We start from the raw sequence: 27,223 nt of genomic DNA, 5'->3' as shown, positions 1-27,223 counted from the left end.
GCGTGCTAAGTCGCTTCAGTCATGTCCGACTCTTTGTGACCCTGTGGACTGCATCCCGCCAGGCTCCTCTGTCCATGGGGTTCTCCAGGCAAGAATACTGGAGTGGGTTGTCATGCCCTCCTCCAAGGGATCTTCCCGACCCAGGATCAAACCTTCATCTCTTAGGTCTCCTGCATTGGTAGGTGGGCTCTTTACCAGTAGCGCCACCTGGGAAGCCCAACATAAATATACTACCATGTAAAAAAGAGATACCTAGCTGGAAGCTGCTGTATGACAGGGAGCCCAGCCTGGCGCTCTGTGATGACCCAGAGTGGTGGAACGGGGTGATGGGAGGGAGCCTCAGGGTGGGGGATATATACATATATATAACTATGAATGATCTAAGTTTATGTATGGCAGAGACAACCTCAATACTGTAAAGCAATTAGCCTCCAATAAAAAAAATTTTTTAATGAAATGTATTTATGTTCCTTTAAAATTATTCTCGTGTTATTAACACAGTCATCCTTTTAAAGGACTTTGTTGCAAGCCAGTCAATCCTAAAGGAAATCAACCCTGAATATTCACTGGAAGGACTGAAGCTGAAGCTCCAATACTTGGGCCACCTGATGCGAAGAGTCGACTCGTTGGAAAAGACCCTGATGCTGGGAATGACTGAAGGTGGGAGGAGAAGGGGACGACAGAGGATGAGATGGTTGGATGGCATCAGCGGCTTAACGAACATGAGTCTGAGCAAACTCCAAGAGGTACTGAAGGACAGGGAAGTCTGGACAGCTGCAGTCCACAGGGTTGCAAAGAGTAGGACACGACTGAGAGGCCGAACGACAACCATAAGCTGCACATTTCAGGCACAGTTTAGGTATGTCTTGTGGCACAGAGGCCCCTACAGACATCATAGGAGATGGAAACAAGGCTCGCCACGACCACTGATCCAACTGGACCCCTGGAGCTCCCGGGAGCCCACTGTTTTCTCCCCCGTCCCCTCCACTCGCGTTGGCGGGACCTCCGACGTCTGTGCTGGCCCAGCCTCTGTGGGCCTGGGTCCAGTCTCACCCGGGAGAGTGGTGCTTTGTGCTCCACACACACAGCCTCACAGGAGAGCCCCTTGCTGGCCACTGGATGCATATGCCTGGGTTTCCGCCTGCCCTGCTTACAGCATGGAGCCCGGCACCACTTCCACCAAAGGGCAACACTTCTCTGGATCCTTCAACAGACCTTACGTGACCCCATTCTGTTATCCTCTCAGACAGAACAGTCAGCCTCTCTCAGCTGGATCGTCCTTTAACCTGCCAACAGACAGGCGTGCCTCTTCCATGAGGAGGAGACCCCTCCCCTGACTGCGCTCCCCACGGTCACTGGCGAGGCAGGCTCTGGACTGAGTGATCTACCATCAGCTCCCTCCTTCCCTTGTACAGCCTCCTACATCCCCGTCGCCTGGGCTCTGTTTCCATCACTCATTGAAACAGCCACTGAAGTCTTGCCGGGGACCAAGTCCACAGCACTGCCAGTGTTGGCTGGCTGGACCACAGTCAGCACCCCATGCCACGGGACACTCTCCTTCCTGGCGTCCCCCTCCTCAGGCTCGCCCTCCCCTGGCTGACTCCCGGGTCACAGCTGGGGCCACCCTCCCTGCGGCTCCTACATCATCACCTTAGAAGCGAGGGTCCTGCTAGGCAGGACTGACCATCACGAGGTGCGACCAAGTGTGTGGCGTCTGAGTGACCTGATAGCTCGCCCCCTGCACCGTGAGCTCCATGAAGGGAAGGGCTGGGCCCATGTCTGCCCAAGTATTTGCTCAGCAGGTAAGCGGGAAAGGTGGAGCTCCCAGGACGATGGTGTTCACCTGCACCTGCCGGATTCTCTCCTTCAGGAGCCTGAAGGGGCAAGCACACACCCCAGGAGCCCGCTGAGAACGTGGGGACCAGGAGGCCTAAGCAGAGCCTGCAGGCTGAGAGAGGAGCCACAGGGAACCTCCTGCTGAGGGGGCCATGGTCCCCAGACCCCAGGGCTACCTGGGGTCTCAAGCAGGGTCTGCTCCTGGTCTGGGGAGTCCAGTCTCCCACCACCACGTGCACCCCTGAAACGAAGCCTGTCTCTGCAGGGAGCTTCCCAGAGGCCACCACCTTAGCACTTTGAGTCTAAACAACATAGGAATGCCTCTAGGAAAGTCACTAAAGAAGCAGTTGTTCGTGGATGAGTGCAAAAGCCTGAAGCAGGAGAAATGAAAACATGAGGCGCCTTACATAATTTTCCCCAAAGACCTCGAGAACTCTTTTGAAGAGATTAGCCGCGTTCTGGAATTATTCCCAAGAACTGTGCCAAATGCAGCAAACATTCCTTTAAAGAGATAAGAATTAAGCCTCACTAAAGACCACCAGACAGCTGTTTCACAATTCGAAAAGCTATTAGTTGTATGCGCTGCATTTCTGGCTTGGAAAAAAAACTATTTTTTTTCTTTGCTTTCTAAAAAGTCTCATTCTGGAGAAATATTATATATATATACATATTTTAACTAGCCAATTTTCTTTTCAAATGATCACCTACTTAGGGCTTTACAAGACATTAAAAGTTAAATGTGAAATCTATGCTTAAAGGCTAATTTATGATGTCCAAGCTTAGCCAGATTCCCCAAAGGCAAACAACTCCAGTGCCTCAAACATGACTAGATCACATTAAATTTAAGCCCAATAAATTAAAGGAAAAAAAAACCCTAGGCCTTTCTGACTCTAAATTGGGCAATATCAATTTCTTCACTAAATCTTTTTGATAGCTTTGGGTGAAGGGGATAATCTTTGCCTTCTGGACAGAATGATGGCTGAGCTGAGCTATAGGCAAGACTAGGCTGTTGCCTCATTTTAACTTTTAATTTTATATTGGGGTATAGCCAATTAACAATGTTATGATAGTTTCAGGTGGACAGCAAAGGGACTCAGCCACACATAAACATGTATCTATTCTCCCCCAAACTCCCCTCCCATCCAGGGTGCCATATTAACATTGGGCAGAGTTCCGTGTGCCACACAGTAGGGCCACCAAGGCCCATGTGTGTACATGTCCATCCCAAACTCCCTAATGATCCCTTTTTCCCATTCCCCCCCCACATGCCTGGCAACTGTAATCTCATTCTCTAAGTCTGTGAGTCTGTTTCTATTTCGTAATAAGTTCATTTGTATCATTTCTCTTTAGATTTTGCATAAAAGGGGCGTCATATGATATCTCTCCTTCTGTCTGACCCACTTGACTTGGTGAAGTGAGTGAAGTGAAGTGAGGTCGCTCAGTCGTCTCTGACTCTTTGCAACTCCATGGACTATAGCCCCCCAGGTTCCTCTGTCCATGGGATTCTCCAGGCAAGAATACTGGAGTGGGTTGCCATTTCCTTCTCCAGGGGATCTTCCCGACCCAGGGATCGAACCCAGGTCTCCTGCATTGCAGGCAGATGCTTTAACCTCTGAGCCACCAAAGAATCACTCACTTTACTTGGTAGCTGTGCCATTCTAACTGGCAAGAGGACATGTCCTTTTCTGAGCTGTGTAGCAAAAAGAGACTCAGCACCTCTCCTAAGCTGGACTTTTAGAGTTTTCCAAGGATGATGAACAGTAAAGCAAATAATACAAGAAAAAGTCAACATGGAGCGGATGACATCAGCAACAGAGGACCGACTGGACGGCTGGGGACTGCACAGAGACAGCAGGGTGTGCAGGGAGAATGCAGCATCTGGAGTTAGACCCACGGCTACTAATTACCAGCCAACAGTGGGGAGCCATTAACCTCTCTGGACTGGCGTTCACATTGATGCCTGTGAGCTGACGATGAGACCCTGAGAAAATTAAGTAAAACCAACTGTGACCCACACAGGACAGACATTCAATACTGCATCTGTTAACTGCAGTAAATTATTTGGTGAGCATTTACCTATTACAAAGAGAGGGGTCGGCAGCATTTCTACAACAGAAAGAGTCAAGTCCCTGGCCTTCCTGTCGCTTCAAACGTAGAAAGGAACGCACTTTGGTAAAGGACATAATAATAGGGACTTCAAAACTCCATGACAGTCTTGGAAACAAAAATACCAGGTGACTTCATCAAGTAATGCAGCAAATTTCAATCAATTTAAGGGGGTTTCTGTCACGAAAAGAAGTAAGAGGTCAGATTCTGGGCATGGAGAATTATATCAAAGTAACCACATCATGAGGAACGCTGGGCTGGAAGAAGCACAAGCTGGAATCAAGATTGCCGGGAGAAATATCAATAACCTCAGATATGCAGATGACACCACCCTTATGGCAGAAAGTGAAGAGGAACTCAAAAGCCTCTTGATGAGGGTGAAAGAGGAGAGTAAAAAAGTTGGCTTGAAGCTCAACATTCAGAAAACAAAGATCATGGCATCTGGTCCCATCACTTTATGGGAAATAGATGGGGAAACAGTGGAAACAGTGTCAGACTTTATATTTTTGGGCTCCAAAATCACTGCAGATGCTGATTGCAGCCATGAAATTAAAAGACGCTTACTCCTTGGAAGGAAAGTTATGACCAACCTAGACAGCATATTAAAAAACAGAGACATTACTTTGCCAACCAAGGTCCGTCTAGTCAAGGCTATAGTTTTTCCCGTGGTCATGTATGGATGTGAGAGTTGGACTGTGAAGAAAGCTGAGTACCGAAGAACTGATGCTTTTGAACTGTGGTGCTGGAAAAGACTCTTGAGAGTCCCTTGGACTGCAAGGAGATCCAACCAGTCCATTCTAAAGGAGATCAATCCAGGGTGTTCATTGGAAGGACTGATGCTGAAGCTGAAACTGCAATACTTTGGCCACCTCATGCAACGAGTTGACTCACTGGAAAAGACTCTGATGCTGGGAAGGGTTGGGGGCAGGAGGAGAAGGGGACGACAGAGAATGAGATGGCTGGATGGCATCACCGACTCTGTGGATATGACTTTGAGTGAACTCCGGGAGTTGGTAATGGACAGGGAGGCCTGGCGTGCTGTGATTCATGGGGTCACAAAAAGTCTGACACGATCAATGCAGGTTGATAACCTATAAAAAATACCTTTTATATCTAAGAAACAACATGGTCAGAAAGTTTAACTCGTTAATACAAACAGAAAAGGCACAGTTTTCTCTCTACCAACATACAAACGAGTTTTCTCTTGTTGTTTTGCAACCCCGTGGACTGTAGCCACCAGGCTCCTCTGTCCATGGTCTGGGGACCAGGAAGGGAAACACACAGACTCAGGGGGCCACAGCACAAAAACAGGACACATCAGGCAGAATCTGGACCCCTAGTTAATTGGAGCAGCCTGAGTCATCATCTAGATTGAAAGATAAGAGTCTGAAGGGAACAGGAGCAGCAACATGTCTGTATTTTCCTTCGAGGTTTCAATCAGTGGACGCAGTTTGCTGACTGAGATACACAACAAAAGGGCTTTCTGTCCTGCTGGACACCTGACAAAAGACTGTACCCTTTAAGCCAGCAGTGGAGAGAGACTGTGTTCCATCTGCCAACTGGAGAAAGCTTTTACAAAGGCCCAGAGCCCCTCTCTGTGTGCAGGGCATGACTCACAGTGCGGCTCGTAGGGGGGTGGAGGGTCTCCACAAGGCACACACTCCATGTCTTGAAAACCAACAAGTTTTGTCTTCCTGTAAAACCTGGAAGAGAAAGGAGAATCATCTTTGTGTTGCTTTTCTCATCTCAGCTCACAGATGCAGCAAAGACTTCTGTCATAAATTACTGCCAGTCTCCATGGCCAGTTCTATGTTCGAAAAAAGTTTCTCAAAGGCTTCAATGTAACAGTATATTTTAGACAGGCACAACTTTAGAAAGCACTCTGAGCATGCAGTGGGTACTTAAATGACAATTCACTAAACGTAACTTTGTAGATTCTACTCAACCCCACTTTTGTATATGGAGGTGGGAGGGGTGCCAAGAGGGAATATGAAATCTGGACGTTTCTATTGTTATTTAAACGACAAAATACCTTATGCAGTGCTAGTTTTTAACCTTTGAAATTCAGAAACCAAAATGCCACACAAACCATAAGAACACCAGGAAAATGTAGGCAGATACTTGTACAATCTTGATATGGGGACACCTTTCTAAGAATGACAAGAAATCCAGGAACCAGAATAGAAGAGATTAACAGTTTTGAACACACACATAAACACACTCACACACACATGCATGCACAAATACTAGAGACATCTGAAGAGCAAAAACAAATTGCCAACATAATTAGTGGGCAGAAGAAAATTGGAAAAACAATTCTAATCACAGTATTGTCTATAACTTAAAGGTCACTATGATGAAAGTAAACATGGGACATCTCTGATGGTTCAGGGTTGAGAATATGCCTGCCAATACAGGAGACACGGGTTTGATCCCTGCCCTGGCAAGATCCCACAGGCTTCGAGCAACAAAGCCCCAGGGCTACAACTATTAACACTTGTTGAAACTAGAGGCAGCTCGCACACAGCAACAAAGATAAATTAAAAAAAAAAAAATTTTTACAAAACTAAATACGGCAACTGAAAAACATGCGAAGAACATTGATGTTCCAAAGAACACATCATAATTTTAAAATTTCATAATTTAAAAAGTTTCTCAGTTGTGTCCGACTCTTTGTGACCCCATAGACTATACAGTCCATGGAATTTTCCAGGCCAGAATACTGGAGTGGGGAGCCTTTCCCTTGTCCAGGGGGTCTTCCCAACCCAGGGATTGAACCCAGGTCTCCCGTATTGCAAGCAGATTCTTCACCAGCTGAGCCACAAGGAAAGCTCAAGAATATTGGAGTGGGTAGCCTATCCCTTCTCCAGCGGATCTTCCTGACCCAGGAAATCGAACCAGGGTTTCCTGCATTGCAGGGGAATTCTTTACCAACTGAGCTAAGAGGGAAAAGATGATGAAATTAAGAACTCAAAAAAATTTTAACATTAAAATGTTTAACCTCATTACTAACAAGCAAGTGCAAACTGCAATGAAAATATACTGTTTTGAATTAGAAAATTGGGAACCTGTTGGCACGCACCTAGGCAAACAGGCACACGTGTGCAATGGGAATAAAACCGCTGCTTTACGGGGCAATTTAGCAACAGGCCATCAGAACTCAATAGAAAAGTTTACATCCTATCCAGTAATTTCATGTTTTGAAATTTATCCTCAAAAAACAATCAAGTGGGGGAAATTGGATGTAAATACAGAAACCACAGCACTGCTTATAAAAGAAAAAACCCAAGGGGCCTGGCCCATACCCAACAGCAGATGTGACCTCAGCCGTGGTGGACCCAAGGCTGTGGAATACAAGGGGCCCTTTAGAAACCACAATGCAGGTCTATGTACCTTTTTTTTTTTTTTGAATTCATGAAATATCATTAACTGAAAATGAATTGTGAATAATATAATTCCAATTTGCACACACATTCACTTTGGTATAGATTCTTTCAGATTATTTATTTATCAATGCAGCTAAAGACATTTATGTGTGTAAAGGTGCATTGTAAATAGTTTGGTATATTATACACCAAATATTAATAGTGATTATGTCTAAATGGTGGGGATTCCAGTGATTTTTATATACGTACATATGCATACATGACATATGTATGTATATATATGTGCATTTTCCAACTTTTTCATGACAAAAATAGTGACACGGAGAATAAACTACAGATCAAGGTTATGCAGACAGGTAGATGCAATTATTTTGTGGAATTGGATTATTTAGCACATCTTCATGATTTGAAGCAAATCTGCATGGTTGAAGCAAAATCTGCATTTAAAACTAGAGAATTAGACCAAATGTTCAGACTCATCCAGTACTTGCTCAATCTTCTATTTTCAATTGATTGTGAAAATCTGCTTAAATGATCATAATATGGTGACTTTCCACCACAATTTGATAAAAAATATTTCTTTTGGAATTTATAAAGTAAAAGTCAAAGAACAAAGTTGGAGGAGTCACACTTCCTTGTAGAAGCTTGTAGAAAATCATTTGACCACACATGAGAAGGTTCACTTCTGGGCTCTCTATTCTGTTCTATGTGTCTGCATTCACACCAGCATCCCACTGTACTGAAAACTGGAGTTTGTAATGTGTTCTGATATCAGGAAGTATGACTCCTCCAACTTTGTTCTTTGATTTGTACTTTATAAATTCCAAAAGAAATATTTTTGTATTAAATTGTGGTGGAAAGTCACCATATTACAATCATTTAAGCAGATCTTCACAGTCAAATGAAAACGGAAGGTTGAGCAAGTACTGGATGAATCTGAACATTTGGTCTAATTAATGGCTCTGGGACAGTCTCTTCAACAAAAGGTGCTGGGAAACTAGATTGCCACAAACAAAAAACTGAAGTTGGATCCTGATCCTATACCAAATAAAAAATTAATTCAAAATGAGTTAAAGACCTAAATATAAGACCCCCAGACTGTAAATTCCTAGAAGAAAATACAGGAGAAGTTTCAAGACAACATCTGGCAATGATTTCTTGGATACGACATCAAAAGGCATATAAGACAAAATGATAGGATACTGAAAGAGGAACTCCCAAGGTCAGCAGGTGCCCAATATGCTACTGGATATCAGTGGAGAAATAACTCCAGAAAGAATGAGGGGGTGGAGCCAAAGCAAAAACAATACCCAGTTGTGGATGTGACTGGTGATAGAAGCAAGGACCGATGTTGTAAAGAGCAATATTGCATAGGAACCTGGAATGTTAGGTCCATGAATCAAGGCAAATTTGAAGTGGTCAAACAGGAGATGGCAAGAGTGAACATTGACATTCCAGGAATCAGCGAACTAAAATGTACTGGAATGGGTGAATTTAACTCAGATGACCATTATATCTACTACTGTGGGCAGGAATCCCTTAGAAGAAATGGAGTGGCCATCATGGTCAACAGAAGAGTCCGAAATGCAATAAATAGGCAACAAAAGCAAAAATAGACAGTTCATTTCAGTCACTCAGTCGTGTCCAACTCTTTTCGACCCCATGAATCACAGCACGCCAGGCCTCCCTGTCCATCACCAACTCCCGGAGTTCACTCAAACTCACGTCCATCGAGTCAGTGATGCCTTCCAGCCATCTCATTATCTGTCGTCCCCTTCTCCTCCTGCCCTCAATCCCTCCCAGCATCAGAGTCTTTTCCAGTGAGTCAATTCTTCACATGATGTGGCCAAAGTATTGGAGTTTCAGGGAGTATATTAAATCTGAGACTTCTGTATATCAAAGGATACTATCGATGTGACATGTACTTATTACCAAACTCATGGAGTGGTATACAATAGATATGTACAGCTTTAGTCAATCATAACTCAACAAAGTGGTTAAAAACGTCACAACCAAAAAAAAAAATGACTTGAATTTTAGTAAGTTTCTTCGAAAGTTAAAAAAAATTGAGACAACGAAAAGAATGAAAAGGCAACCTATACTATGGGAAAATTTATTTGCAAATCATATATCTGATAAGGGGTTGATATCCAGAGTATTTAAATAACTCCTAAGCTATGGTTTTTCCATTAGTCATCTACAGATGAGAGAGCTGGAACATAAAGAAGGCTGAGCACTGTAGAATTGATGCTTTTGTATCATGGGGTTGGAGAAGACTCTCAAGAGTCCCTTGGACTGCAAGGAGACCGAACCAGTCAATCCTAAAGGAAATCAACACTGAATATTCATTGGAAGGACTGATGCTGAAGTTCCAACAAGTTGGCCACCTGATGCAAAGAACTGACTCACTGGAAAAGACTGATGCTGGGAAAGATTGACGGAAGGAGAAGAGGACAACAGAGGATGAGATGGTTGGATGGCATCACTGACTCAATGCACATGAGTTTGAAAAGGACAGGGGAGCGGGGAATGTTGCAGTCCATAGGGCCACAAAGAGTCAGACACAACTAAGAGACAGAATGAGAACAACAAAGATGTCCTTTGCGAGGAAGGGGTGATGGTAATCCCTTCTTCACAGAGTGGTTTGGCAATTAAATCATCGAATCCATACAGAGTGCTTGGAAAATGTCAGCCATCTTGGTTACTAAAAGCAGCAAAGAACTGGCCATGTGGGTTCCTCTCCAGGGCAGGGCCCCAGAACCGCCTCAGCAGAGAAAGGCGGGTGGGGCTGAGGTCGGAGGCCATGTAGCCCCTTTGGCAAAGCTTTCACAGGCCTCACACAACATTAACTGACAGTAATCTCTATGATGTATTTAGTGCTTACTGTGCCCTAGGCACTCTGCCAGGCTCTGGACATTAGTTCTATTCTTAACCTTTCCAACAATGCTACAGGTTGGTAGCATTACTACATGATATATACATCAGTTCAGTTCAGTCGCTCAGTCGTGTCCGACTCTGCAACCCCATGAATTGCACCATGCCAGGCATCCCTGTCCATCACCAACACCCGGAGTCCACCCAAACTCATGTGCATCGAGTCGGTGATGCCATCCAGTCATCTCATCCTCTGTCGTCCCCTTCTCCTCCTGCCCACAATCCCTCCCAGTATCAGGGTCTTTTCCAGTGAGTCAACTCTTCGCATCAGGTGGCCAAAGTATTGGAGTTTCAGCCTCAGCATCAGTCCTTCCAATGAACACCCAGGACTGAGCTCCTTTAGGATGGACTGGTTGGATCTCCTTGCAGTCCAAGGGACTCTCAAGAGTCTTCTCCAGCACCACAGTTCAAAAGCATCAATTCTTTGGCACTCAGCTTTCTTCACAGTCCAACTCTCACATCATACATGACCACCGGAAAAACCATAGCCTTGATTTTTACATAATTGATTTATTTACCTTTAAGATTTTTTTTTGATGTGAAACATTTTTAGTCTATGTTGAATTCATTACAATATTGTTTCTGTTTCATGTTTTGGGTTTTTGGCCACAAGGCCTGTGCGATTTTAGTTCCCTGACCAGGGATGAAAACCTGCACTAGAAGGCGAAGTCTTAAACACTGAACCACCAGGGAAGTCTCTATTAGATGGATGATGTTTTTATAGGTGAGAAGAATTGATGTCAGAGAAATTAAGTAACTGACAGGAAGCCACGACCATACTTGGGAACAAGGGCACTGACTTTCCCTGGTCGGTCAAACTGTAGCCCGGAGGACAGACTCCACCCCAGGGTTCGGAGGGGCCAAGCCCACGGGCAGGTCCTTATCCCAGTAAGACCATGGCTGCAGAAGCCAGGCGTGGCAGCAGGAATAAAAATGCCCACCTTGTGCCTGATCTTGGCATTTTTCTGGAGGCAATACGCAATTCATTTATTTTCTTTTTTTTTTAATATTTACTTATTTATCTGTGTACACCGTATCTTAGTTGCAGTATGTGGGATCTAGTTCCTTGACCATGGATCAAACCGAGGCCTCCTGCATTGGAGGCACAGAGTCTTTGCCACTGGACCACCAGGGACGTCCCTGTTTATTTTCTTTCCACCTCAATTTTCCTGTCAGTAAAGCACATGTGAACTCTTTGCCTCTTTCACACAAACACAGTCAAGCTGAGTGAGCACTTTGAACACACCCAGGAAAGACCTGTGTACAAGTCACTCTGTAATTGTTGCCTGTCTCATACCTTCATGCTGGCTTAGAAATGATGTAATTTTAAACTAATCATATAAATAAACTATGAAACACTATTCAAATATCTACTCATTTCTAACCTTCCCGCATGGAAGCATTTATTTACAGGACAAGCAAACATTGTAGAAACTAAAGCTGTGGGCTCAGGTGACAGCAAATTTGGTGGAGCATGAAGAAGTATGTCTGGGAGGGGGCTCGGGGGAGGCTGGATCCTCTCACGGTCCAGCAGCTCACAACTGGGGTCCCCCCCAACCCCACAAACAGTGAGTCCTGGGTCTCCAGGCACTGCCCACCTTGGGCGGCAGCCCCCGTGGACTCCTCGTCCCCCTGCCCCCACGCCCAACCCCAGTGAAAAAGGCAGAGGTGCACAGACTCGGTTCTGTCAGGACAGGAACAGAGATAAGACAGGTGTTCAGTTTCTATCCCTGCATTAGATTCGCACAAGGTCAAAACTCGGCATAATGATACTAAACAGGTATCAGTGCCTTCTGAGATTACATTACTTTTTTTTTTTTTAGATTAGGGACATCCCTGGTGATCCAGTGGTTAAGACTCTCCCTCCAATGCAGGGGGCATGGGTTCGATCCCTGGTCAGGAACAACTCTCACATGCTGTGCAGCACAGTCAAGAAATAAAAATTAATTAATTAAAAAACAGAGTAGATTATTGAGATAAAATTCACATACCATGCATTCCGTCCCTTTAAAGTACTCAAGCTTTAGTATCAACACATTCACGGAGCATTCATCGACACATTCTGTGTTACATCAGAACCGACTATTTTAGAACATCTTCATTACTCTAGAAAAGAAACTCTGCCTCCTTTGGCAACCACACCCCATTCTTCTCAACCCTCCCCAGCCACTAATTTACTTTCTGTTCTTTAGATCTGCCACATCTGGACATTTGACACAAATGGAATCATACAGAACGGGGTCTTTTGTGATTGGTTTCTTTCACTTCACATCATGTTTTCTCGGTTCACCCACGTTGTCACCCGTACCAGTAATTCATTCCTTTTACTGCCGAAGAGCATTCTGTCATTAATTCGTTAATTACACTCCATTTTGTTGATCCACTGATCAGCCGAAGGACATTTGAGTCATTTCTACTTTTTAGTATTACGCATAGTGCTGTGAACAGCTGAGTACAAGTTTTTGTGTGGCACATTCTCAATTCCCCTGGTTATATACCCAAGGGCAGAATGGCTGGGTTGCAAGGAAACTCAATGTGTAACCTGTTGAGGATCTTCCACACTGTTTTCCAAAGTGGCTGCACCGTTTTACATTCCCAATTACTCCAGTCCTCACCAATACCTGCTATTGTCTGTCTTTTGGCTATAGCCATCCTGTGGACACAGAAGGAAGAATACACAGAAGAACTGTACAAAAGAGATCTTCACGACCCAGATAATCACGATGGTGTGATCACTCACCTAGAGCCAGCCATCCTGGAACGCGAAGTAGGTCTTAGGAAGCATCACTACCAACAAAGCTAGTGGAGGTGATGGAATTTCAGTTGAGCTATTTCAAATCCTAAAAGATGATGCTGTGAAAGTGCTGCACTCAGTATGTCAGCAAATTTGGAAAACTCAGCAGTGACCACAGGACTGGAAAAGGTCAGTTTTCATTCCAATCCCAAAGAAATGCAATGCCAAAGAATGCTCAAACTACCACACAATTGAACTCATCTCACATGCTATAGCAACCCACTCCAGTGTTCTTGCCTGGAGAATCCCAGGGATGGGAGCCTGGTGCGCTGCCGTCTATGGGGTTGCACAGAGTCGGACACGACTGAAGTGACTTAGCAGCAGCAGCAGCAGCACACACTAGTAATGTAATGTTCAAAATTCTCCAAGTCAGGCTTCAGCAATACGTGAACTATGAACTTCCAGATGTTCAAGATGGTTTTAGAAAAGGCAGAGAAACCAGAGATCAAATTGCTAACATCCGTTGGATCATCAAAAAAGCAAGAGAGTTCCAAAAAGCATCTATTTCTGCTTCATTGACTATGCCAAAGCCTTTGACTGTGTGGATCACAATAAACTGTGGAAAATTCTGAAAGAGATGGGAATACCAGACCACTTGACCTGTCTCTTGAGAAACCTGTATGCAGGTCAGGAAGCAATAGTTAGAACTGGACATGGAACAACAGACTGGTTCCAAGTAGGAAAAGGAGTATATCAAGGCTGTATATTGTCACCCTGCTTATTTAACTTATATGCAGAGTACATCATGAGAAACTCTGGGCTGGATGAAGCACAAGCTGGAATCAAGATTGCCGGGAGAAATATCAATAACCTCAGATATGCAGATGACACCAACCTTATGGCAGAAAGTGAAGAACTAAAGAGCCTCTTGATGAAAGTGAAAGAGGAGAGTGAAAAAGTTGCCTTAAAGCTCAACATTCAGAAAACTAAGATCATGGCATCTGGTCCCATTACTTCATGGCAAATATATGGGGAAATAGTGGCTGACTTTACTTTTGGGGGCTTCAAAATCACTGCAGATGGTGACTGCAGCCATGAAATTAAAAGATGCTTGCTCCTTGGAAGGAAAGCTATGACCAACCTAGACAGCATATTAAAATGCAGAGACAATACTTTGCCAACAAAGGTCCATCTAGTCAAGGCTATGGTTTTTCCAGTGGTCATGTATGGATGTGAGAGTTGGACTGTGAGGAAAGCTGATCGCTGAAGAATTGATGCTTTTGAACTATGGTGTTGGAGAAGACTCTTGAGAGTCCCTTGGACTGCAAGGAGATCCAACCAGTCCATTCTAAAGGAGATCAATCCTGGGTGTTCATTGGAAGGACTGATGTTGAAGCTGAAACTCCAATACTTTGGCCATCTCATGCGAAGAGTTGACTCATTGGAAAAGACCCTGATGCTGGGAAAGATTGAGGGAAGGAGGAGAAGGGGACAACAGAGGATGAGATGGTTGGATGGCATCACCAACTCAATGGACATGAGTTTGGGTGAACTCTGGGAGTTGGTGATTGACAGGGATGCCTGGCGTGCTGCGGTTCATGGGCTCGCAAAGAGGTGGACATGACTGAGCGACTGAACTGAACTGATCCTCATGGACGAGAAGTATATGCTGGGGTATTTTTCTGCATTTCCCTGATGACTGATATTGAGTATCTTTTCATGAGCTCACTCATGAGTATCATCTGTGTATCTTATTTGCAGAAATGTCTATTCACATCCCTTGCCCATAATTTAATTGGATTACTTGTCTTTTTATTGAGTTTTAAGAGCTCTTTATATATTCTAGACAAGATAGTTCCTTATCACATATATGATTTTTGATTTATGAATAGTTCTAATTCCAGAGGGTTGTCTTTTCATTTTCTTGACAGTATCCTTTGAAGCACAAAACATTTTAATTTTGATGAAGTCCTATACAGCTATTTTCCCTTTGGTTGTTGTGCTGTTGGTATAAGACCACTACTTTTTACATCTGTTTGGATGGTAAGTTTCTGCATGAGGACATGACTCATAAGGCTATTTTCCGCTCTTTCTTTGGGCCCAGAGTTTTAGCTGTCCTCTGGCTTCAGTAGAAGCCCCAGGACAAGCACCCGGCATCCGTCAAACCCCTGGTCTTGTGGGCACATGCTGGTCAAGTGCAGTGAGGGCCCTGCATCTGTCATGACTTGGAGCGTGGATTCTGGCAGCAGAGTCCTGGACGCGGCTCCAAGTTGCACCTCGTACTGCCTGTGCAATCTTGCCTGAATAACCTTAATGACAAGGCTCAGTTTCTTCATTTTTAAAACACTGTGAACATTACAGAAAATAATTCATGTAAAGTGCTTCTCTGTGTTAAATTGTTTCAGTTCTGTCCGACTTTTTTGTGACTCTATGGACTGTAGTCCACCAGGCTCCTCTGTCCATGGGATTCTCCAGCCGAGGTTACTGGAGTGGGTTGTCATTTCCTCCTCCAGAGGATATAGAGTGCTTAGCCACTAAGTAATACATGTCTGCTGCTCCCGTAATGCTGCTGGCCCTGGTCAATTCACTTCTGCCATAAAACCTGGATTCCAGGCAAGCTCCAGGATTCCTGGTATCTCCTTTGGCTCTGCTCTGTATTAAACACGTCCTCCTGGCAGTCACCTGGTCTCTTCCCTGCCTCACCTCCTGCAGCAAGGCCTCTTTGCTCTAACAGACCACCACTCGGCCCCAGTGGGTCCCAGTTTTCATCACCACTCTGGCTTCCAGCTGCCTGTTTTATCTGGCATGTCCAGCCAACCATTACCTACAAGGACTTAAAACTTTAAAAATCCCTCCTCCGGGGTTTTGTCTCTCCACCTGACCCAGGTGTGGTCCGCTTTCTGCCACGGCCTGGGTTCCTCTCCCCATCTAAGGTCTCCAGCATCACATGAGCCCACCCCTTCTGCCTCTCCCTCCAGCCCGCTCTGTTGCCTGCTATACCTGCGTTCTCCTCTCGGCCGTTTCTGAAATGCACAAACGTCCACCCTAGGGCCTGAGTCCACAGAGACCTCACCTTTTCAGCATCACCCAGCCTGATGACCCTCTCTGATCCTGCCACCTGCCTCTCTTCTCTGTCCCTGGGGAGCACACCCAGCCCCCTGAGCTGCTGAAGACTTTCTGTTTTTCCCAGGAACCACCACCTTCTACGTTTCTGCACAACTTCTTATTATTTACTATGCAGGTATCTTTCAAACTGTATTAGGATGTAAGCTGCCTGCCCATGGGAGGCAGTCTTTCCCTCCCTCCCAAAAGCAACACCTGGCAGCTGCCCCACAAACACCACAGAAGTGACCGGCTGGACAGTGGTGTTTGCATTTCTCTGGTCATATGGAGGATGGCCATCTTCCTAGCATCACAGGCCACATGCACTTCCTCTTTTGTGAGCTGCCTTATTCTTTCATCCCTTTGTCCGTCTTTTCTTTCTTATTGACTGGTGGGGACTCTGCAGATTTTTGTGACACCGAGCCTTGGTCACTGGCTTATTTGTTTGATCCTAACCCCCTGCCTGTCACCGTGCAGGGTACGCGGGAGGCCCGCGAAACAGAAAAGCTGTGAACCTCGGCAACCTTGTTGGGGTGGATGTCAGCAGGCATCCGCGTCTGGAAGGGAACCAGAAAGAAAATCCTGCTTAGAATAACGACCTGATCTCCCGGGGAGGACTGGCCACATACCCAGGCAGGCAGTCCCCGCAGATGGCGTCGCTGGTGGCCGAGCAGTTGGCCTTCTGGAAGCGGCTCAGCAGGGCGCAGTCCAGGCACGGCTTGCACTTCTGAGAGCCCCAATCCTCCTTGAACCTGTGCGGCCGGCACTTCACACACTGGGCATCCTCCCCGTAGCCAAAGCCACATTCCTGTGGGGATGAACAGACAAGAGACGGCTATTCAGACCCCACGAGCGTGAAAAGGGAGGACGACGAGATACGACGGGGAACCGGGCTGGTAATTACCCAGCTCCTGCCTCCCTGAGCACAGAGGCCCCTCTTTCAGCAGTTCCCATGTGTCTCCCCGCTAATAATCTCTCTTACGGCCAGAAGTATACTTTGTCATCCACTTTATTCCAGCAGCATGAGCATTTGAATACGAAAGGCTCTCTGCCTCCCGCTGCTGAATTATCACGGCTTAGCCACTCCAGTACTCTTGCCTAGAAAATCCCATGGATGGAGGAGCCTGGTAGGCTGCAGTCCATGGGGTCACTAGGGGTCGGACAGACTGAGCGACTTCACTTTCTCTTTTCACTTTCACACATTGGAGAAGGAAATGGCAACCCACTCCAGTGTTCTTGCCTGGAGAATCCCAGGGACGGGGGAGCCTGGTGGGCTTCCGTCTATGGGGTCACACAGAGTCGGACACGACTGAAGTGACTTAGCAGCAGCAGCAGCAGGGCGGAATCAGGCACTTTCTTCTCTAACTCGGCCGGTCATCTGAGTCCTCAGAAACTGGAGTCAGGGGAACAGGCAGACACACACTCACTTATCAAAGCAGAAAATAAGTGCTTTGATAAGTATTAGGACGCAAGGACAGCTGCATATGAAATGTCAGAGGCTTATAAGCCTCAAAACCTACCCAGTGAACTGCCTTGAAATATTTAGCTGTTTATTATCATCGTTTAAACACGAGTCTGACTCTTTTGCAACCCCATAGACTAATAGCCCACCAGGCTCCTCTGTCCATGGGATTCTCTAGGCAAGAATACTGGAGTGGGTTGCCATTTCCTTCTGCAGGGGATCTTCCTGACCCAGGGATCAAGTTGGCATCTCCTGCCTCTCCTATATGGGCAGGGAGGTTCTTTACCACTGTGCCACCTGGGAAGCCCTGGCTGTTTATTGCTGTCTGATAGAAGATGCTTATGTGACACCTAAAAGAACATCAAATTCTTGTCTGGATCAAGCCCTGTGACACTAACATCTCAGGACTCTCCAGATGTGGGCATCAGAACCCGGTGCTGCTTCCAGGGATGGGCCTCACAGATGACCCTTTGGCCTGCGTGCGATCATCTCCACAAGTTCAAGCAATAAATCAATCACCGCGGATCACAATGCAGTTATAATGCAACCACAAGAAGAGTGCTATAGACAGATGTTCGTGAGAGTTTAAAAAATAAGTCATAATACAGGATAAGAAGTATGACCCCATTCCTTACAAAAACACTAATATTAAGTACTCCGATTTATTGGGGGCTCCCTTTATGCCAGGGTCTCATTAGTTAATACTCCCCCTAGTAAGGAAAACCCTACCCATGCTCCCACCTCGTGGATGGGAGTATGGGGTTTCCCAGAAGGGGCGTGCCTTAACTAAAGAGACATGGTTGAACCAGGATATTCCCAGAACAGTCTTTAAATTAACTGATTAATTGATTCTATAGTGCTTTACGATTTTTGAAAGTTTCACACACATCATTTTATATAATCCCATGATAATCCTTCTTCTAAAGGTCTCCCCCCTGTATGGCCCCCTCTTTTCTCCCCACTGGTAACACTAGTTCATTCTGTTTCAGCTGTGAGTCTGCTTCTTTCCTGTTTAACTCACTAGTTTGCTGTATTTTTCAGATTCCATATATTAGTGATACCTTACAGTATTCTGTCTCTCTGACTTACCTCACTTAACATAGTGCCCTCCAAGTCCATCCACCCTGCAGCAAATGGCAAAATTCCATTCTTTTTCATGGCTTAGTAGTATTCCATTGTTTGTATATGTGTGTGTGTGTATGTGTGTGTACATCTTTCTTATTCATCCCTCTGTTGATGGACACTTAGGTTGCTTCCTTACCTTTGATATTTTAAGCAGTACTGCTATGAACACTGAAGTGCATATGTCTTTTTGAATTAGTGTTTTTGTTCTTTTCATATGTACACGCCGGAACAGAACTGCTGGGGCATAAGGTATGAGACCTACACCACTTAATTCCAGAGCCAGATTTCCTATTATTATACTGTGGGCCTTTCCACAGTTTATCTGACACGTACACAGGAGGATGTCTGAACAGTTACATATCATAGTTAAACCGACTTTGTGATGGTTTCTATAGGACACTGGCCATTAAAAAGAAAATCAGGCAGCAGCTCATAAGCTGCACGCACAGCCTCACACCGAGGGTGTGCCAGGCGCCCACGTGGCCCCACACGAGGGTGTGCCAGGGGCCCACGTGGCCCCACACGAGGGTGTGCCAGGGGCCCACGGGCAGCCAAAGGGGCAGCGGGAGTCAGGGCTCCCCTCACAGCCTCAGCTTCCTCTTCTGGAAACTGTGGAAGCCAGAACACAGGTCCAGGGCAGTCAAAATCCTTGTTTCTCCAGAACATTTACACATTTAATTTCTCCATCCATATTTATATACAAAGACAACTAATTAAAAATTAAATCAAAATCAACAGACACACATACAAGAATATACAAATGAACTTAATTACAAAACAGAAACAGACTCACAGACATAGAAAACAAACTTATGGTTACCAAAGGGGGAGGTGGAGGAGAGGGACAACTTTGAAGGTTGGGGTTAACAGATACACACTGCTGTATATAGAATAGATAGACAGCAGGTGCTATGATATAGCACAGGGAACTACACACAATATCTTGTAATAACCTATAATGGGGAAAGAATCCAAAAAAGAATAGGTATGGTATATGTAGGCCTGAATCTCTTTGCTATACACCTGAAACTAACACATTGTAAATCAACTACACGTCAATTAAAAAACAAAAACCAATAAAAAGAATAGTATTGCCTGTACTCAGTAAGGAACTCAATAAAGGGTATTAGCAATAAGGCTTCAATTCACTAATGAACTCATGCACATTTGGGAGGAGGGGCCCCTTCGTCCCCCTTGCAGCTCCTCTGTCTGTCTTTCAGGTGTGTCTTGAACAAGCACAGCAAAGAGCTGGGGAGAAAAACAAAGCAGGAGATCAGCCCCTCCTCAACCCTGAGGGCTCCAGCTGGACAAAGCTCTGACCCAAAGGCTGGCGGGGACAGGAGAGGGGTGGAACTGGGGTCTCCCGCATCGAGGCAGATTCTTTACCATCTGAACCACCAGGGAAGCCCCAATTCACAAATTAGAATCTCTTTAAAATTGTTAACAGGGATTCTTTTTTTTTTTTTTTGTGGGGGTGGAATGATGAGGTGTCTTCTGTTCTCATAACTCTGTAATGATTTGATTTTCGTGCAGAAAGCAGCTGTAGCAATCAGGAAAACAACACAGACACACATCTAGAGAGAGTTCTTGGGATGTGTGCTCAGTCTCAGTGGGGTGATGCGGAGCCCCGGCTATTTGGGGGGCTGCGCCTTTCAGTGTGATCTGCGTTGGGACCATGCTAGCTGCAGAGAGACCCGGGCATCCCAAGGTTTTCGTTTGGCACAGAAGGGCACCTCCCACCCCGTGCCCCCAGCATCAGGGATCAAAGCATGTGACATCCAGGGCGGGGCCTCAAGCTCAACATCCCCGTCAAAGGTCCCTGCGGCCACAACTGCAAAATCACTCTTGGATGCAGGCAGCTTGGACTGCATGGGTTTCATATACAGGTTAACACACAACAGAGAGGGGAAGGAAAAGCGGGGAGATGAAGACAAGCAAACAAAGGGAAAGAGGTAGGGGTCCGTGAACTGGCAGCACACCTTTGCAACGCTGCTCGCCCGGCCAGGCTGACACAGCAGAACAGGGGTATTCTCCCACACTGAAGACAAACACACATGGGCCACTTGCCAGCCAAGTTACTCTGGGAACTCTCTGACCCTCAGCCGCTTCATCTGTGAGAGGGGATAATCACCCGGCCATACAGGGTTATTCTGATAAATAAACTGGAAAGCATATAAAGCCTCCAAACTAGAAATCAAGCACTAGCATCCATCCAAAGAAGGGATACCAAAGGCTTTTATTTTTCTAGATGCTCTACAGCCCAAGTTTTCCTGATTCCAGTATAGTAAAGTCTCCCCGGGGAACAAAGGGATCTGCAGACCCCAGTTTTTTAGGTGACTTCAAACATCACTTTGAAGTACTTTAGCCACTTGATGCAAAGAGTTGACTCACTGGAAAAGACCCTGATGCTAGGAAAGATTGAGGGCAAAAGGAGAAGAGGGTGACAGAGGATGAGATGGTTGGATGGCATCACCAATTCAATGGACATGAGTTTGAGCAAACTCCAGGAGATGGTGAAGGACAGAGAAGCCTGGCGTGCCGTGGTCCATGGGGTCGCAAAGAGTCGGACACGACTTAGAGACTGAGCAACAACAACAAAAGCATCACTTTTCATCTAAAACATTTTTACTGAATAAAAATCTGTTAAAATGAGTCTCAACTACTTGCTTTTGAAAATAGGTACGCAAAACAGAATTTCACCTTTCCCGGTTGAATCCACTGCTGCATGTGGCATTGCACAAAGAACCAGACAGCCCTAGGTCTGCAGGTGTTGCTGCTGTGTTAATGCCCAGCTGTTCTCCCTCCCTCCTGCCGGGTGTCACTATCCACAGCCACTCACTTCCTTTCCCCATTCCCGAGAAACTGGATAAATGATCCGATTTGAAAGAATACACACAGGGGTGTTGACAGTCCCATTTCTCTTGAGAAAGAACATATACTTTAGTGTCGGAGAAATCTTTGTGTTTCTTTTTTGATTCCTGGCTGTATTCTAGAGTTTATATCCTACATGAGGACTGTTTTGGCCAAAGAGTTTTTGCCATATATTGCTGTGTGTCATTTACATGGCATTTGATTTTGTTGAATGAGGATTTCATGAATTTTTTTTTTTGGCTCATTCTACACTGGACCAATGTGACAGAATGTGGTCCACTGGAGAAGGGAATGGCAAACCACTTCAGCATACTTGCCTTGAGAACCCCATGAACAGTAACAAAGGGCAAAATGATAGGATACTGAATGAGGAATTCCCCAGGTCGGTAGGTGCCCAGTATGCTACTGGAGCTCAGTGGAGAAATAATTCTAGAAGGAAGGAAGGGGTGGAGCAAAAGCAAAACCAATACCCAGTTGTGGATGTGACTGGTGATAGAAGCAAGGTCCGATGCTGTAAAGAGCAATATTGCATAGGAACCTGGAATGTTAGGTCCATGAATCAAGGCAAATTGGAAGTGGTCAAACAGGAGATGGCAAGAGTGAACATAGACATACTAGGAATCAGTGAACTAAAATGGACTGGAATGGGTGAATTTAACTCAGATGACCATTATATCTACTACTGTGGGCAGGAATCCCTTAGAAGAAATGGGGTAGCCATCATGGTCAACAAAAGAGTCCAAAATGCAGTACTTGGATGCAATCTTAAAAATGACAGAATGATCTCTGTTCATATCCAAAGCAAACCATTCAATATCACAGTAATCCAGGCCTATGCCCTAACCAGTAACGCTGAAGAAGCCGAAGTTGAATGGTGCTATGAAGACCTACAAGACCTTTTAGAACTAACACCCAAAAAAGATGTCCTTTTCATTATAGGGGACTGGAATGCAAAAGGAGGAAGTCAAGAAACACCTGGAGTAACAGGCAAATTTGGCCTTGGAGCACGGAATGAAGCAGGGCAAAGGCTAATAGAGTTTTGCCAAGAGAACGCACTGGTCATAGCAAATACCCTCTTCCAACACAAGAGAAGACTCTACACATGGACTTCACCAGATGGTCAACACCAAAATCAGACTGATTATATTCTTTGCAGCCAAAGATGGAGAAGCTCTATACAGATAGCAAAAACAAGACCAGGAGCTGACTGTGGCTCAGATCATGAACTCCTTATTGCCAAATTCAGACTTAAAGAAAGTAGGGAAAACCACTAGCCCATTCAGATATGACCTAAATCAAATCCCTTATGATTATACAATAGAAGTGAGAAATAGATTTAAGGGACTAGATCTGATAGATAGAATGCCTGATGAACTATGGACAGAGGTTCATGACATTGTACAGGAGACAGGGATCAAGACCATCCCCATGGAAAACAAATGCAAAAAAGCAAAATGGCTGTCCGAGGAGACCTTACAAATAGCTGTGTAAAGAAGAGAAGCGAAAAGCAAAGGAGAAAAGGAAAGATATAAGCATCTGAATGCAGAGTTCCAAACAATAGCAAGGAGAGTTAAGAAAGCCTTCCTCAGAGATCAATGCAAAGAAGTATAGGAAAACAACAGAATAGGAAAGACAAGAGAGAAAATTAGAGGTACCAAGGGAACAATTCATGCAAAGATGGGCTCGATAAAGGACAGAAATGGTATGGACCTAACAGAAGCAGAAGATATTAAGAAGAGGTGGAAGAATACACAGAAGAACTGTACAAAAAAGATCTTCATGACCAACATAATCACGATGGCGTGATCACTCACCTAGAGCCAGACATCTTGGAATGTGAAGTCAAGTGGGCCTTAGAGAGCATCACTACCAACAAAGTTAGTGGAGGTGATGGAATTCCAGTTGAGCTATTTCAATCCTGAAAGATGATGCTGTGAAAGTGCTGCACTCAATATGCCAGAAAATTAGGAAAACTTAGCAGTGGCCACAGGACTGGAAAAGTTCAGTTTTCAATCCAATCCCAAAGAAAGGCAATGCCAAAGAATGCTCAAACTACCACACAGTTGCACTCATCTCACATGCTAGTAAAGCCATGGTCAAAATTCTCCAAGCCAGGCTTCAGCAATACGTGAACCGTGAACTTCCAGATGTTCAATCTGGTTTTAGAAAAGGCAGAGGAAAAAAAAGAAAAGGCAGAGGAACCAGAGATGAAATTGCCAACATCCGCTGGATCATGGAAAAAGAAAGAGAGTTCCAGAAAAACATCTATTTCTGCTTTACTGACTATGCCAAAGCCTTTGACTGTGTGCATCACAATAAACTGAAAAATTCTGAAAGAGATGGGAATACCAGACCACCTGACCTGCTTCTTGAGAAACCTGTATGCAGGTCAGGAAGCAAGAGTTAGAACTGGACATGCAACAACAGACTGTTCCAAGTAGGAAAAGGAGTGCGTCAAGGCTGTATATCGTCACCCTGCTTATTTAACTTATATGCAGAGTACATCATGAGGAACGCTGGGCTGGAAGAAGCACAAGCTGGAATCAAGATTGCCGGGAGAAATATCAATAACCTCAGATATGCAGATGACACCACCCTTATGGCAGAAAAGTGAAGAGGAACTAAAAAGCCTCTTGATGAAAGTGAAAGAGGAGAGTGAAAAAGTTGGCTTGAAGCTCAACATTAAGAAAACTAAGATCATGGCATCTGGCCCCATCACTTCATGGGAAATAGATGGAGAAACAGTGGAAACAGTATCAGACTTTATTTTTTGGGCTCCAAAATCACTGCGGATGCTGACTGCAGCCATGAAATTAAAAGATGCTTGCTCCTTGAAAGGAAAGTTATGACCAACCTAGATAGTATATTAAAAAGCAGAGACATTACTTTGCCAAAAAAGGTCCATCTAGTCAAGGCTATGGTTTTTCCAGTGTCATGTATGGATGTGAGAGTTGGACTGTGAAGAAAGCTGAGTACCGAAGAACTGATGCTTTTGAACTGTTGTGTTGGAGAAGACTCTTGAGAGTCCCTTGGACTGCAAGGAGATCCATCCAGTTCATTCTAAAGGAGATCAATCCTGGGTGTTCACTGGAGGGACTGATGCTAAAGCTGAAACTCCAATACTTTGGCCACCTCATGCGACGAGCTGACTCACTGGAAAAGACTCTGATGCTGGGAGAGATTGGGGACAGGAGGAGAAGGGGACGACAGAGAATGAGATGGCTGGATGGCATCAGCGACTCTATGGACATGAGTTTGAGTGAACTCTGGGAGTTGGTGATGGACATGGAGGCCTGGCGTGCTGGGATTCATGGGGTCACAAAGAGTCGGACATGACTGAGCGACTGAACTGAACTGAATACTGGACCAAATCATATATAGAAAGAAAAAAGTGGGGCTCCAACTGTCTCATAGGTTTCCTTAATAACTGGATACTGGCTCACTACTTCTGCCTGGAGTTCACATGTTTTACTGGCAGCAATAGCAATTTTCTTTGGGGTAGCACTGGGAGAGGGGTTGAGGTAAGGCTTTGTATCATTAGTATCATAAAACAGTACCGAAATGTACAGAGCAGGAACCATGAGTCATACTTGTACAGAGATTGATTATTTGGGTGAATTTTATTCAAATAGCTCAGCTGATAAAGAATCCGCCTGCAATGCAGGAGACCCTGGTTCAATTCCTGGGTTGGGAAGATCCGCTGGAGAAGGGATAGACTATCCACTCCAGTATTCTTAGGCTTCCCATGTGGCTCAGTTGGTAATGAATCCACCTGCAATGCGGGAGACCTGGGTTTGGTCCCTGGGTTGGGAAGATCCCCTAGAGACAGGAAAGGCAACCCACTCCAGTATTCTGGCTTGGAGAATTCCATGGACTGTATAGTCCATGGGGTCGCAAAGAGGCAGACATGACTGAGCGACCTGCGCTTTCAGTCAGAAACAGACTCACAGACACAGAGAATAGACATGTGGCTGCCAAGGTGAAGAGGGGTGGGCGAGGGTTGGACTGGGAGTTTGGGGTTAGTAGATGCAAACTGTTATATACAGGATGGATAAACAACAAGGTCCTACTGTACAGCATGGGGAACTATATTCAGTATCCTGTGATAAACCACAATAGGAAAGAATATGAAAAATAATGTATATATCTCATATAACTGAATCATTTTGTTACACAGCAGAAATTACCACAACATTGTAAATCAATAATACCTCAATAAAATTTTTAAAAGTATGTATTTTCTCTAAAGTATTTGCCATTTTTAAAACAATACTATTCTAATACTATTTCTAAACTTTTAAGAATAACATCACAGCTTGCAGTTCATGACAGCTTAAGTGTATGAAATGACCATTTCATGTGTTGAATTAACTAGACATCTTGAATTAACTAGAAATTCAGAGCAATTATTTCCAAAGAATTATTGTACTGCGTCCAAGGCAGCAACCACTTTTAGAGCTGATTCGTCATATTTCTAAAGCACCGTAAACATACAGATGCCATAATTATTTGAAATCCAGGCTCTAAAGTAAACAGCACATAAATACTAAGTTATATCCCAACATAAATGTCTACTTTGATGTTTTTATTTCATTCAGTAAAACTAAGTGGTTAAATGCCTTGAAATCTTCCATATTAAGTTCACTATAACAACCCATCCTTCATTTGTAACTTCCTACCCCCATCCCTAGACACATACTACAGCCAGGTTTGGGGAAACCTCACAGACATACCCTTCTTGTACGTGTGCATGTGTGTACAACTTGAGGGCATCTGCCTGTCTCAGGGCGTGGTGGCAGTGATCAGGATACAGTCTCACCACTGCATCCCAAGGGCAGCCTCTCTGCCCCAGGTGGAGTTCACTGGTGAGGACCACGTGATACACTTGGGCATCTAACCAAAATAGCATCTGATCTTTTGGGGTTTCCCTCAAGACTCTGGGCTAGTAGGGGGTGATTTCTCTGGTAGAGAGCTTTCTTGGAGTAGAGAAGCAGAAGTATGGATGGGTCTCTGGACAGGAGGCAGGGAGCAGGCTGCCTGCGGTGGATCTGCTTTGTCTTACCTTTGACAGACCCTCCACTTGACCAAACCGGACAAGCTTCTCTGAGCCAGTCTCTTGACTATGCCCTGTTCTTAGGTCTGGTCTTGAAGAGCCCAGCTGTCTTCCATTCTCCACACATGCTTATTCTCCGTATCTGACCAGCTCTCCTCCCCCTCCCCCCACCCTTCCCACCCACTGGTGACGTCTGATCGTCTGCCCACCTTCAGCAGGAATCCCCCCGTCTGTTTAGCCAGGATACCCCTTCCCCTGATGCTTCCTCTTCGGGAGTTCCCACCCCGATCCCCATCCTGCTCCTGGGCACTCGCCCCCACGTGCCCACCTGCATTTGAAACTGAACCCAGTTGTAGGCCGAAGTCTCTGCTGCAAAAGCTCCTGAACAGAAGTTCTTTTTACTGCTTTGAACTGTGGTGCTGGAGAAGACTCTTGAGAGTCCCTTGGACTGCAAGGAGATCCAACCAGTCCATTCTAAGGGAGATCGATCCTGGGTGTTCATTGGAAGGACTGATGCTAAAGCTGAAACTGCAATACTTTGGCCACCTCATGCGACAAGTTGACTCACTGGAAAAGACTCTGATGCTGGGAAAGGTTGGGGGCGGGGGGAGAAG

At 45.1% G+C, this 27,223-nt stretch overlaps 1 protein-coding gene across 2 annotated transcripts in view; it reads right to left on the bottom strand.

The window, feature by feature from the left end:
• The window catches only part of TNFRSF19 (TNF receptor superfamily member 19), a 97,631-nt gene that overhangs the window by 33,751 nt on the left and 36,657 nt on the right, over window positions 1-27,223 (bottom strand). For both annotated transcript variants that reach the window (XM_055426382.2, XM_055426383.2), the window contains exons 4-5: window positions 16,728-16,906; window positions 5,560-5,645 (exon numbers count right to left, since the gene is read on the bottom strand). In XM_055426382.2, the coding sequence (XP_055282357.2) occupies window positions 5,560-5,645; window positions 16,728-16,906 (265 nt within the window). The remainder of the gene's footprint in view (window positions 1-5,559; window positions 5,646-16,727; window positions 16,907-27,223) is intronic.

The sequence above is a fragment of the Moschus berezovskii genome, chromosome 13 (assembly GCF_049115385.1).
Source record: "Moschus berezovskii isolate FMDL1 chromosome 13, NW_MosBer_1.0, whole genome shotgun sequence".
NCBI classification, from domain to species: domain Eukaryota; kingdom Metazoa; phylum Chordata; class Mammalia; order Artiodactyla; family Moschidae; genus Moschus; species Moschus berezovskii.
The sequence above is the reverse complement of the archived record's forward strand: the minus strand, read 5'-3'. Positions and strand labels throughout refer to the sequence as shown.